The sequence below is a fragment of the Ylistrum balloti genome, unplaced genomic scaffold (genome assembly GCF_031769215.1).
Source record: "Ylistrum balloti isolate Yb309-2 unplaced genomic scaffold, AGI_CSIRO_Ybal_v1 Utg370646, whole genome shotgun sequence".
Taxonomy (NCBI): Eukaryota; Metazoa; Mollusca; class Bivalvia; order Pectinida; family Pectinidae; genus Ylistrum; species Ylistrum balloti.
In genome coordinates this window covers 503,139-517,695 of record NW_026782393.1, presented here as the reverse complement: position 1 = coordinate 517,695, position 14,557 = coordinate 503,139, and the positions used below count along the sequence as shown (strand labels likewise).

General features: G+C 36.5%; 1 protein-coding gene across 1 annotated transcript in view; it reads right to left on the bottom strand.

Moving 5' to 3' along the window:
* Nucleotides 1–10,701: 10,701 nt before the first annotated feature.
* Nucleotides 10,702–14,557, bottom strand: part of LOC132557233 (epidermal retinol dehydrogenase 2-like) — a 44,487-nt gene continuing 40,631 nt past the window's right edge. The window contains exons 4-5 of the mRNA XM_060221729.1: nt 12,796–12,921; nt 10,702–10,941 (exon numbers count right to left, since the gene is read on the bottom strand). Of these exons, the coding sequence (XP_060077712.1) occupies nt 10,800–10,941; nt 12,796–12,921 (268 nt within the window). The 3' untranslated portion in view covers nt 10,702–10,799. The remainder of the gene's footprint in view (nt 10,942–12,795; nt 12,922–14,557) is intronic.

Below are 14,557 nucleotides of genomic sequence, written 5' to 3'. Positions count from 1 at the left end.
AATATTGTCTATCGATGTCTTTTCTTTCTTCAATTGTTTGCTTTGCCAATGTGAGCAGAATCGAGACATTTCTTTATCAAAGAAACACAATCCCACAAGTGTTTACAAAATCAGAGTAAAAGACAAAAAACTGATAATTAACGGCTAATGTCTTCCATTTCCGTTTAATTCCCGATTCAGATAAGTGGCCAAGAATAACAGGAACCGGAAATTTATAAGTTTATAACTTTGATTCTGTTTAAAAGATTTGTAACTGCAATCTTTTACCGTCTTTTCTCTCACTATAATGATGTTGTTTAAGAAATACAGAAATTGCCAAAGTAAACAACACCAAAATCCGTATAGAGTCGAATTGTTAATGCTTTCAGGGATCGTTCTGGGATTCTGATGGGAAGCGAAACAAGCTAAACACCACCAGCCTCAGTGTCTCAGGTGGATTTCATCAAGAATTGAGCCTATTCAATATTCTACGCACTTGTCAATATATACTATTAGACATAAAACACGTGGTATGTGTATTCATTTCCGCACGCCCAATTGACAAAGGATGTTAATTCCTACTTAGAGGCCAACGAAGGGGATATCAGTAATGCAATACTCGAACCTTTAAGTGCAAGGTTGTGTGAAATTAATTTTCATTGTATGAAATATTGTTCCAATAGTTTCTTCAATGTTTCCTTTGCCACAATCAGAATCTCCTTAAATCGTCCGAAATTTCAAAGTAAAATATTGTTTTTTTTATATATAGAATAAATCTATTGTAATTACCAATATGATCCAAAATGTAATATATTTTCTGATTCAAACAAACCTGAATGTGTCATAATTAGAAAGGAAAAAAATGCCGTGTTTGATGTGCATTAAAGACAGACATCAACTGCAAAATGGATTTTGAAAAAAAAACTTTTTTAAAGGCTGTACATCATCCACTCCCTGTCGGAGCCCCGTAGTATTCAATGAAATGTTTGGGATGACTGTCTTGTCCATAGTTCTTGTCGCTTAGTTACAGCCACGTCATTATTTCCGTGACATTCTGATTTATTTGACGTTTCAGCTAATTTCTGGCAACATTCGTTGATGTTACAATGATAATTGATATCTTTTTAATAGTTTGGCGTAAACAGGAGTTTTTCTACCGAGGCTGTGTAATCGCCAACATCAGTCACAATAGCACACCTGTATACAGTATTAAACGATATTACTTCGTAGTCAGAATTGCCTATTTGCCTTGAATCGTCATGGGAAATACCATGTCTAAATACGTAATCATGTGGGTTTGAAACTAATTACCATATACGAGTGAATCAAAGATGTATTGTCAATGTTTCACACTCTTTAAATAATTGAATAAATTCTGTTATATTCCCTTTGCATTAAGGAAAAGAATGACGAATTAAATGGAAGTTTATAAATAGGATGAGCGCATGACACGTTTATGGTAGTTTTGCACAACGAGCTTCATTTTTCCATGTAATCTTAAAGGTTAGTGGTAAAAGTATCAGTCGGAAGCTATTTTCCCTTCGGTGACATGCGCTTCCAGCACTTGACATAAGCGTTATACACGACTGGGAAGTGGGGACATTTCCGCATCTTCCTGTTGATTGGAGAACTCCACCAGTTATTCCTGTGTTTTGAAAACTACTACGGATGGTAGATGGTCCTAGACGAAAATCAGTGGTGGCGAATGTAATTTCTGTTCGCATACTGGTCAATGATATATTTTCGTGGGCTCGTTTGTCGAGGTTTTTAAAAAAAAAACCAAAAACTTATCCAGAGAAACTTTATTTTGTGGATAAACAATGTTCCTTCAATCCACTTAAAGTATATAAACAGCTAGTTGACTTATCAATTCCTGGATTAAAAGTACTCATGAAATTAGCGAAAATTAAATCCCCACGAAAATAAATTATTAAACATGAAAAGTACTATTGTTAGAAGCCATAGGTCAGACAAAGTAGTCTTTACTATGAATGATATTTCAGTGTAACATATGAAAGGAGGTAATATGTTGACGATTGCCTCATAACCCGGCGAGGCAGACTGTGGACAGCCCCAGCACGATCTAGACGTTCCTAAGGACGGACTCGGAGCGGAAGTGGTTCATGTTATTTAATTCATATATTACTGACCGAAGGGATAAGAACGACTGGACTTACAACGTTCATCATGCAACTTTTTAGTATGTCGACTAAACAAAACTATATAATATCTTGCTTTAACCGTTGACACAAAACTATCATGGAAAACACAATAAGATCACAAAGAAGGCACTCGCCGCCAAGGCATTTGATTTCAACTTGTTTTATTAGTATCAAATATACAGGTAGGATTGGGTACAAGTTTTCTAGCTTATATCAAGCCCTTTCCTATAATGTGTGACAAAATACATGTTAACAAGACAAGACAACATATTTAAATACAATTATTAGAGAGAGGGAGAGAAAGAAAGAGAGAGAGAGAGAGAGAGAGAGAGAGAGAGAGAGAGAGAGAGAGAGAGAGAGAGAGAGAGAGAGAGTTTAATTAATTTCTTGTAAATCGGTCTCCCCTACAATGAACAACACAAGTAAAAACACAAAAAACTTTTTTCTAGAGTTCGTCACATCCCGTGCTTATTTCACTTTCTCCTGTCATACGGGTCTTTCAAGTGAACATCACCACTAGTGCGTCGGAGAAAAAGAGAGAACAATCATTTTTATAGTGTAAGTGTACCTTTAAATTTCACAGAGTAGGAGAGAGAGAGAGAGGGGGGGGAGGGAGAGAGAGACAGAGAGGGGGGAGAGGAGAGAGAGGAGGGTGAGAGGGAGAGAGAGAGAGGGAGAGAGAGAGAGACAGAGAGGGGGAGAGACAGAGAGACAGAGAGAGAGAGAGAGAGAGAGAGAGAGAGAGAGAGAGAGAGAGATCAAAATCTATTTGAGTTCAGTATATATTGCTGAGTGATTTGGGATATCTTTACATTATCTTCATACGAGTAGTTAATTCTACGATCAGTCAGTGTGCACCAAAAGCCAGGGAGCATGCCTTCTTACAAAATGTACCACTCGTTAGATCAATACTCAAATATGCCTCCTCAGTGTAAAACACAGACCGCAGCATCAGATTAGTTGATTCCGAAAGGAGAGCAGCCAGCTTTGTGAACGAAATCTTAATCTTGTGATCATCTGATTTTAATGTTGCGGCGCTGGCGAATGTCGATGTTAAAGTGAGATTTGATTCAGATGAGATGCCCACTTTGGCGTATGTGACGTATAAAATTTATCTTTCATTTTGAAGTTGACATTGTGGTCTTCATTTTTTTCAGGATGATACTTTTGAACTGGGTTGGCAATAACTATTTGGACAGACTTGAATCTGTGTCTACACACAAAAATAGCTTTACAGGAAGTGAAATTTTCTCATGATCTTCATGCTGTGAAACCGTTCCGAGTCGGGCCTTCCTGTAACAAGAGTAATTTGTTAACACGACATAAATGATATTTTTAGCATTTTTTAGATTCAATGGCAGGCATGGTTATCACAAGTCAGAAATCGAGGTAATATTTTTGTGCACAAAGTTTACTTTCTCTAATACAATTACCACTTGTAAAGGTGTAATTTTTAGAATAAATCTGAAAAAGGGCAATTAGCTGTTTCCTACTACCTCTGTTGGTTCGGTCTGCCTGTGGAAAAGTCGGACAACCTACATCAGAATCTATTGTCTGGTAGTGGACATCGATAGCTTGTAGCGTTGTAGCAAATAAGGCGTAGTACCTCACACTGTCCATGCGCAACAGTGCTTATTCTCTAGAAGAAGAAGAAGAAGAAGAAGACGACGACGACGATGATGATGATGATGATGATGATGATGATGACAAAGAGTATTTCAGTAGAGTTGTTTGCATGTGCTTTATGAGCGAGAGAGCGCTAGTCAGCAGGTCATCGTACAAGGGTATCTCAGTTACGCGGGTCATCTCATTTATAGTATATTTCGTGTACGACTGAAGTACATATATTTCTTCCGTTTTGAAAACAGGCATAAATAATGTCACAGTGGTTTTATCCAAAAAGTCACCAAGAGACAATCTAATAACTATAAAAACATATCTACATTCCCTAAACACTGTAGTGTGTCCCTCCAAAAAGTACCTGGTAGGTATACACTGTCACCATCTCTATGGCGACTATACTGACGTCATTAATAATTACCTTTTATGGTAATTCATTTCATACCTCTGTCTTGTTAATTCAACATAATTTTCTCATATCTACCCTTGTTGTACTGGCTTCTCCAGGAAGATACACACAGGTTCGATGTTCTACACGCATGCGCGCGTAGAATTACGGCATGTCCCTTCCAAACTGACGTCATCGCTTGTTACAATGTATATATACATTTATTTGAAGTGATTGTTTATATTTTATTTTAGCTTTATAGGTCAAACTTTATTTACCAAATTAAGGCACAGGAAAATTAATTGTATATGTCCATTTGCCGATTAATTGCATCGTAAGAAAAAATGCTTTTGTGTAATATGGTGTCCTTTGTAGTACACTTTCGATGTCCGAAGTTATTTTCCGCTAATTTTTTGGATGGGAAATGAGAGAAAAAATACTCTTTCATAAGTCGGGGTGAAGGATGGGATATTTCGTCCTCGATGTCACAAAATGTCGGGGTTTATGTCATTTTGTGACCTTCCGGGTGGAAAAGTCTCATATTATAGCTGAAAGTGATATTGACGTGCAAATATAAATATTACTCATGAAATTCTCATATATCTGTAATATTGAGTGAAATACAATCGTGTATTCAGATTTCGTACGAACGGGCCAAATTCTGGTTTAGCTCATTTTACATGAAAAATAATTTACACAGTTGATACAGCCAATAAAAAACTGGATAGAATTGTTAGATAAATATATCCTGTATCGATGGGTAAATTAGCCAGTCTGAGACACCGTAGTTTAAAAGATCCCCGACATCCAACATCCTACAGTTGAGCGAATGATTGACATGCGTTTGAAATTAAGAGAAAGTTCAGTGAATTCTTTTCTCGTTATGTTTCGTTAATAACAAGAACATGTGTCTGCTATTTGTTAAAATGTCAAACTTAAGATAGGCTCGCACAAATCTGATTGATCCTTGTGCAGCTGCGCAGTGTAGTGCACGAGGCACGTTTTGGGTTTTAAAAGGTCAATTGGAGGTTGCTTATACACCTACATGTCGATTACTCAGAGTGCTTACAAGACAGGTCAATACTATAAAAAGAAAATAGATAACATTTTTCTCTTACGTAGTATTAATATTTATTTATTTGTTTTTCATAGATCCGATAACATAAAATTGTAGCCAACAGATGTTTGCTGAACACTGGACCTCAATATGTATCGGTGTAAGAGGACATTTACGTTTACCGGGTTAATCTCTAACTCTCGCTAGTCCGGATATTTTGGATGACTGTGGATACTTGGTATCCTGAATAACTTGGTTTGCTGCGAACTCTCGCTAATCCGGATATTTTGGATCGATGCGGACACTTGGTATCCTGAATAATTTGGTTTACTGCGAACTCTCGCTAATTCGGATATTTTGGATCGCTGTGGACACTTGTTATTCTCAATAACTTGGTTTACTGCGAACTCTCGCTAGTCCGGATATTTTGGATCGATGCGGACACTTAGTATACTGAATAATTTGGTTTACTGCGAACTCTCGCTAATCCGGATATTTTGGATCGATGCGGACACTTGGTATACTGAATAATTTGGTTTGCTGCGAACTCTCGCAGGTCCGGATATTTTGGATCGATGCGGACACTTAGTATACTGAATAATTTGGTTTGCTGCGAACTCTCGCTTATCCGGATATTTTGGTTGACTGTGGACATTTGATATTTTAGTAAAATTGAATTAAAGCCATATCATTCTTAACTGTAAAAATTGTTTTACATTGCTTTCCAGTTAATCCAAATACTATAAAAAAGATAAACGTACGGGAAATAATAGTGTTAGACGTCCTTGTTCAAGATCCGTGTAGATTTGTTAAGTCGAACCTTGTTATCCGGATAACGATCGGTCCTCATTTATCCGGATATATTGGTTAACTATCGATTAAAGTTTGACGGAATATCTTTACATTTTAATTTAAAGCCCAAAGTCATTCTTGATGTTTCTGCTGTGAAATATCTTATAGATATATTTACAACAAAACCTCGTCTTTATGCTAAGGATAGTTAAGATGAAAATATTGGCAAACTCGAAAAGATGATGCGGAAAAGAAAACATACGTAAGGCGAAACTTGGAAAATATTCAATTTCGTTTCACATTTAAGTCTGTGAAATTCTTTTCTTTTCTCTCGCCCTTCCCATTTAAACCGTATGATGAGTGCAGGGTCACGATACCTGACAAATCTTTCACAACATCTGATAATGGGTGTGACTAGATTCAGCTCAAGGTTACGACCTTCAAGACTATCCCGAACCAGTGTCGGGTGAGGTTTCCTTCATCAAAGATTCGGGAAGGCCGTTTTAGTCTTACGTAATTTTGAAGGGGGTGGGGTACGTATGTTTAATTCATGCATTTACCAGAGAAAAGAAACACCCAGGAAAGCCGTTTCATTTAGAATAAAATGCATTATTTTTTCATGTACGCAAAATTTCATCATCAGTTCGAAAAGATTCTAAGGAGTGTTCTTGATTTTCTCTCAATACAGGCATGTTCAGGTCTTTCATTTACCGTGAACTTTATATAAATGCATTTAGTATGTATTTCAGATTTGTATTATGGTATATCTGAGCGACCCAGCTCCCTTTTCTACTCCCATAGACTACATACTAAGACTATTACTGTCTTTTTTCTCTACTCAAATATTATGGAAATTTATGTCCTTAACTTCGACTGCGTTTTCTCTAACTGGAGATGAATTTATTTAAGCTGTAAAACTTGTTTCCATGTCCAATTTCAATTACTGTTGGATGTCACTACTGTAAAGAGAAATGAAATGCAAGTTTACAATCAGGATAATGACATTTCAGTCACATAGTCCAATAGGTATGTTTTTATGTGGCTAAGCGATTGAAAGTACAATGTATGTGTAATTTCAAGGAAGACTACCATTGTCAACTCTAGGCTACAGCATCCATTAACATACATTAAACATTTAGCCTAATGACTTTCATGTTAAATTTCATATTCTTCACATGACAATGTATCTTGACTCCAGGACTTACTTTCCTAAAGAAGAAGTTGAAAAATGACACAAACAAGGAATTGGTACATATAATTTCGTTGTTTAATAATGGCTATATCCATAAAAGAAACAAAATGTTTTGTCAACAATAAAATACAATATCTAGATAAGATATATATGATCAGTGGATATTTTGATTTATCCTACATTGTTATCACAAACGACCACTTATATATTGTCAATGATATATAATGTTTAAAGAAATAAGTTCAAATTAATATTTGGCATGAAAAAATGAAATCACAACCCATAGGATTTTTCACACTAAAAATAGCTTCCTGAACCGTTGATGAAAGATTATTTAAATGTTTTTTTGTTAAATGTTCCCACACATGGTAAGATGGAGACATAGTTGATAATAGTGTACCAATTTTGTAAAAACAGTAATTTTCAAACGGATTTGTTTTTGTTAATTTCATTGGCACTCCCGAATTCATTTATCCAAGAACTTTTTAACTTTGTATAAGTAGAATAATTGAGCTATACTATTACAAAGGCAAATTTCCATGAAATAGAATTTTTTTTTTGAAAAAACCATAATAATTAAGACCGATGAAAATATATTATTAAGACCACAAGTTTGGAGGGGATGTTGTATTCTGATTCACCATTATGTCTTGATTTTATTTTTTTCTCTCCATTATTTTGAAGTAAGCAAAGGTTTCTCCCAGGAATACTTAAATAAATGATAGCACCAAGTTTTATTTAGTTAACAGTGAAGCAGACGAAAACAAAAACTTCAGAGAATTATTAGCCAAGACAAGTTAGGAATCTGTCACCAGACCGAGACGTTCTATTTGCAATATAGAAAGGAACCATGTATTTTGGGACAAAATTTACTGATCTGAGTCAGCCAAGGTCTAGTTTTAAACTGTATTTGGTGGTAGCAAGCTGGAGGTGTGACTTATACAGAATGTCAGATTAAACAGGGCTTGGTTTAGACATGACACTGTATATAGAGGGAGTCAGCTGGAAGTCCGACATATACAGATTGTCAGATTAAACAGGGTTTAGTTTAGAAATGTTACTGTATATAGAGGGAGTCAGCTGGAGGTCCGACTTATACAGAATGTCAGATTAAACAGGGTTTGGTTTATACACAATACAGTACGTTATATCAAGGTCAGGTTATAGAGGGTTTGGTTTACTCAGGATGTCTGTTTACACAGGACACAAGGTGAAGGGGCCACTTAATGGTCTGATTCACAGCATCCAATTTATACAAAGTTTCAAAGCACATAAATCTAATATGAAGTTCACAGTAAATGTAAACCTTTTAAAAGACCTTTTTAGTTGTCTCCATAGTCAGCGTAGTGATTGGCATAAGTCTCCGACACTTTGACTTTCTAAAACCACATACTCATCTGGTAAAATCTGCCTTACTGATATATAATAAAAAATGTATACATCTGGTACAATGTTGGTAACTATAACAAGGGAGATTCTATGAATTTCTACAGAATGGAAATACAAATGACAACATACAGTGTATCATAAAAATGAAAAATTAAAATGAAATAAGACAATTTTTTTTGTTTAGGAGTTTAATACATCTGGATTTGGTAATCTAGAACCTATATGTCATAGGATGGTTAGCTTAATAATTTACTTGATGAGGAAATGACATATCTATCAATCACGACCACCAACAGGATCTGTTTCAGAAAGCACCTGGTGATTACATCTTTTATGGGAATACTGAAATTACATGTACATATCTTAAAACTAATTTTGTTTTAATAAAATCATAGTAATTACTGTTACAAGAACAATGTCAATTAAAATTTGCATGAACTGTTACCACTTCAAAAATATTAATATTTTTTGGTGCCATTCAATAGGATTCCATCAACTAGAACATCATTTCAAGTGTAAGTAGTATAAACAAACACAAATCCAGATGATGTGTACAAAATCTTTGAACAGGAAAATTATGATTTGTTTGAATTTCAATGGAATCAGAACAAAGAAAATTTACAGATTTCAATTGTAAATAATATATAATGTTGATTTCACTCTTTGTAAAGGTAAGTAAATACAAACAGTAACTGCTGACAGTTAAACACACAATTTTAAATGTGTATATCTTATTTTTCAATTAATTTACAATAAAGTTAAATCCTTTGAAAAAATAATAACCCCAGAAAATAATAAGATTTCATAAAGTGTGTGAAAATTTGCAATTTTTCTACAAACTTTTAACATTTATTTTGAAAAACATGGAATTCAAATATGCATAGCAGTCTAAGGGACAGCACTCTAACCCCAAAATATTTATTAATGCTTTCTCATCATTTTTCCAAAATCTGAATACCAGAAAACAGTTATAATAAAGTTGTATCATAAAAGAATTTTGTCTTTCCAAATAATGAAGTCTTATAAATATTTAATGGAAAATATGACTTCTTCCTTATTTCACTATTTCCTTCATGACAAATTCAAGCATGCAGGATAAACAAATGATGTTAACAAAAATGAAAAAAAAATTAAAAAAAAAAAAAAAAAATATATGGATACACATCAAAAAACAAAATGAAATGAAAAAATCATACTTTAGAGGACTTTCATGAACTGATTTTATCATACATTTTGAGAACATTATTACAACAGGCTTTGATGAAAATTACTGTCAGATGATGAACATTAATTTGAAACTATTTGAGCCCTGATTTGACTTGGATTTCATGTCATAATAAGCCCCCAATTATTCTCAGAGAATGAGAAAATTTTTTCGAAGAGAAAAAATATTCAGAGTTCTCAATCTTGCTCACATGTAAAAATGTAAATAGTACATCTTGTAAAAAAAATCTGTTCTACCTCAAAATTCAGAGTCTATAAAAGTAAAAAGAATTGAGAGTAATTAATACTTTCACAATAAATATTTTTTTAAAAATACTTCCTCAAATTAGAACACAAATTATATCTATCATTTATTACACAATGAGAGAAAATCAAAGTACATTAATATTGTGCATACTTAACGACAAATCATTACAACAACTTCAATAAAGAGAAACAAAATTGTCTTAAGTCCACCAGAGTTATTTCCCTTAGACCGAACGGTCATGAACACAAAACTGTGATAGAGACCCTGCTTACTGCAAGGAATCAAGAGTTATTTCCCTTAGACCGAACAGTCATGAACACAAAACTGTGAGAGAAACCATGCTTACTGCAAGGAATCAAGAGTTATTTCCCTTTTATATATATATTATATATATATATATATATAAAACAAAAAACAGAGCAAGTTGGTTTTTCTTTTCTTTTTTTTTTCCATTTCTGAATTGATTTCTTTCCATTGTTTACTCTAGGCTTATTCTGGCATCAAAATACAACACATCACATATCCTACAGTACAGAATGATTGACAGCTTCTACATGAAATAATTTTTCAGGTTAAATATAATGGACATGAATGGATAAGGGTGGGCTTATTACAAGGCATGGACTTCTTGCTTGATATTTACGAGTGAAAAGTTTGCTCTGGTTTAAAGGATATATCTAATGTATACCTTTAAGGTAATTTAAATGCAACATACAGTAAAATAAATTATCATCACACATCTGTTGCTATCAATCAGAATGAAATCCATTTGTTCCATTAGTCCCATGCGTGTGAGAATGTAATTTCTTGCTACGGCCAACATACGTATCCATAAAAGAAGCAGCACCAAAAAACTTCTTTACTTCTATGAAGGCATCGACAGGTAAAATCCTTTGAAATAGATAATTTACACAATTATTTTATAGGTATACACTTAAAGGGTTAGAGAAATTTTCCAGTGAATTTAGCACTGATTTAAAACATATGTTTCATAAAATTCATATGAATTGAAATCTCTATGTACAGCAAAAAGACAAATATTAATACATTTACTAAGACATACCTATACATAATAAATATAATGACATTGTTTTTTTTTTATTCATGGGTTTAAATTTCACAACAGGTCCCTATAAAGACCTTAAGTACTGTATGACTATATGTGTATATCAAGTTTTTTCTGCTTAACTCTTTACTGATGGATAGATGGAACGATAGTTGGATGGTTGAACAGATGGATGGATGGATAGATGGAAGGATGAATAGATGGGAGGATGAACAGGTGGAAGGATGAACAGATGGACAGACAGGCAGAAGGATAAACAAATGGACAGACAGGTGGAAGGATGAACAGATGGACAGACAGTTGGAAGGATGAACAGATGGACAGACAGTTGGAAGGATGAACAGATGGACAGACAGGCGGAAGGATGAACAAATGGACAGACAGGTGGAAGGATGAACAAATGGAAGGATGAACTTATGGATAGACAGATGGAAGGATAAACAGATGGACAGACAGTTGGAAGGATGAACAGATGGACAGACAGATGGAAGGATGAACAGATGGACAGACAGGCGGAAGGATGAACAAATGGACAGACAGGTGGAAGAATGAACAAATGGAAGGATGAACTTATGGATAGACAGATGGAAGGATGAACAGATGGACAGACAGTTGGAAGGATGAACAGATGGACAGACAGGCAGAAGGATGAACAAATGGACAGACAGGTGGAAGGATGAACAAATGGAAGGATTAACTTATGGATAGACAGATGGAAGGATGAACAGATGGACAGACAGTTGAAAGGATGAACAGATGGACAGACTGATGGAAGGATGAACAAATGGAAGGATGAACAGATGGACAGACAGGTGGAAGGATGAACAGATAGACAGACAGGCGGAAGGATGAACAAATGGACAGACAGGTGGAAGGATGAACAAATGGAAGGATGAACTGATGGATAGACAGATGGAAGGATGAACAGATGGACAAACAGTTGGAAGGATGAACAGATGGAAGGATGAACAAATGGACAGACAGGTGGAAGGATTAACAGATGGACAGACAGGTGGAAGGATGAACAGATGGCAGGCATGTGGAAGGATGAACTGATGGAAGAATGAACAGATGGAAGGATAAACAGATGGACAGACAGTTGGAAGGATGAACAGATGGACAGACAGTTGGAAGGATGAACAGATGGAAGGATGAACAGATGGACAGACAGGTGGAAGGATGAACAGATGGACAGACAGGTGGAAGGATGAACAGATGGACAGACAGTTGGAAGGATGAACAGATGGAAGGATAAACAGATGGACAGACAGATGGAAGGATGAACAGATGGACAGACAGTTGGAAGGATGAACAGATGGAAGGATGAACAGACAGACAGACAGATGGAAGGATAAGCAGATGGAAAGACAGGTGGAAGGATGAACAGATGACCAGACAGGTGGAAAGATGAACAGATGGCAGGCATGTGGAAGGATGAACAGATGACCAGACAGGTGGAAGGATGAACAGATGGCAGGCATGTGGAAGAATGAACAGATGGAAGGATGAACAGATGACCAGACAGATGGGCACCTTTGATGAAGAAGGTAGTATATACAGAGGAAATTTTTTTGAGTTATCTGGAAAATAATTTAACATTTAACACAAGTTTATTTTATTGTAAAAATTGTCTGTCATTTTCATTCCAATATATATTCAATAGACAGCATTACACTTACATTTTCAATGTTGACAGGAAGTAGACAGAACGTGGGATGCAAATCATTTTCTGATTCGTAAGAATAGCTTGCATCATTCGATCAACAGTTTCCCTTGTTTCAAGAGCTGGTAGTAACCATGGAAATCTAGAAAGAGAAAACAATACTGATATATGATATACTGTGAGACTTTTTGCCAGAGTACGGAGTACCTATAACACATTATCAGTACCAATGGTGATACAAATAACTACTATCAGTATTCATTGAAAGCAATATAGGACACGACATCTGTCGAGGATATTTCACACATTGTCATTGTTTTCAATGACTACAAACCATTAGCACTTGGTAGATCAGTGCTCTTAGTTCACACATACGTGAGTCCTTACCATTGGCATCAGTACTGACCAGTGGTGTGAGTGTAACACAGGAGTACTGACCAGTGCTGTGAGTGTAACACAGGAGTACTGACCAGTGGCGTGAGTGTAACACAGGAGTACTGACCAGTGCTGTGAGTGTGACACAGGAGTACTGATCAGTGGTGTGAGTGTAACACAGGAGTACTGACCAGTGCTGTGAGTGTAACACAGGAGTACTGACCAGTGCTGTGAGTGTAACACAGGAGTACTGACCAGTGCTGTGAGTGTAACACAGGAGCACTCACCAGTGGTGTGAGTGTGACATGGGAGTACTGACCAGTGGTGTGAGTGTAATACAGGAGTACTGACCAGTGCTGTGAGTGTAACACAGGAGTACTGACCAGTGGCGTGAGTGTAACACAGGAGTACTGACCAGTGCTGTGAGTGTGACACAGGAGTACTGATCAGTGGTGTGAGTGTAACACAGGAGTACTGACCAGTGCTGTGAGTGTAACACAGGAGTACTGACCAGTGGCGTGAGTGTAACACAGGAGTACTGACCAGTGCTGTGAGTGTGACACAGGAGTACTGATCAGTGGTGTGAGTGTAACACAGGAGTACTGACCAGTGCTGTGAGTGTAACACAGGAGTACTGACCAGTGCTGTGAGTGTAACACAGGAGCACTCACCAGTGGTGTGAGTGTGACATGGGAGTACTGACCAGTGGTGTGAGTGTAATACAGGAGTACTGACCAGTGCTGTGAGTGTAACACTGGAATACTGACCAATACTATGAGTGTGACACAGGAGTACTGACCAGTGCTGTGAGTGTAACACAGGAGTACTGACCAGTGCTGTGAGTGTAATACAGGAGTACTGACCAGTGGTGTGAGTGTGACATGGGAGTACTGACCAGTGCTGTGAGTGTAATACAGGAGTACTGACCAGTGCTGTGAGTGTAACACTGGAATACTGACCAATACTATGAGTGTGACACAGGAGTACTGACCAGTGCTGTGAGTGTAACACTGGAATACTGACCAATACTATGAGTGTAACACAGGAGCACTGACCAGTGTTGTGAGTGTGACACAGGAGCACTGACCAGTGGTGTGAGTGTGACATGGGAGTACTGACCAGTGCTGTGAGTGTAATACAGGAGTACTGACCAGTGGTGTGAGTGTAACACTGGAATACTGACCAATACTATGAGTGTGACACAGGAGTACTGACCAGTGCTGTGAGTGTAACACTGGAATACTGACCAATACTATGAGTGTAACACAGGAGCACTGACCAGTGTTGTGAGTGTGACACAGGAGTACTGACCAGTGCTGTGAGTGGAATACTGACCAATACTCAGAGTGACACTTATGTATTCCAGTACCAACCAGTATATGGTATCAGTAACAAAGCTTCCC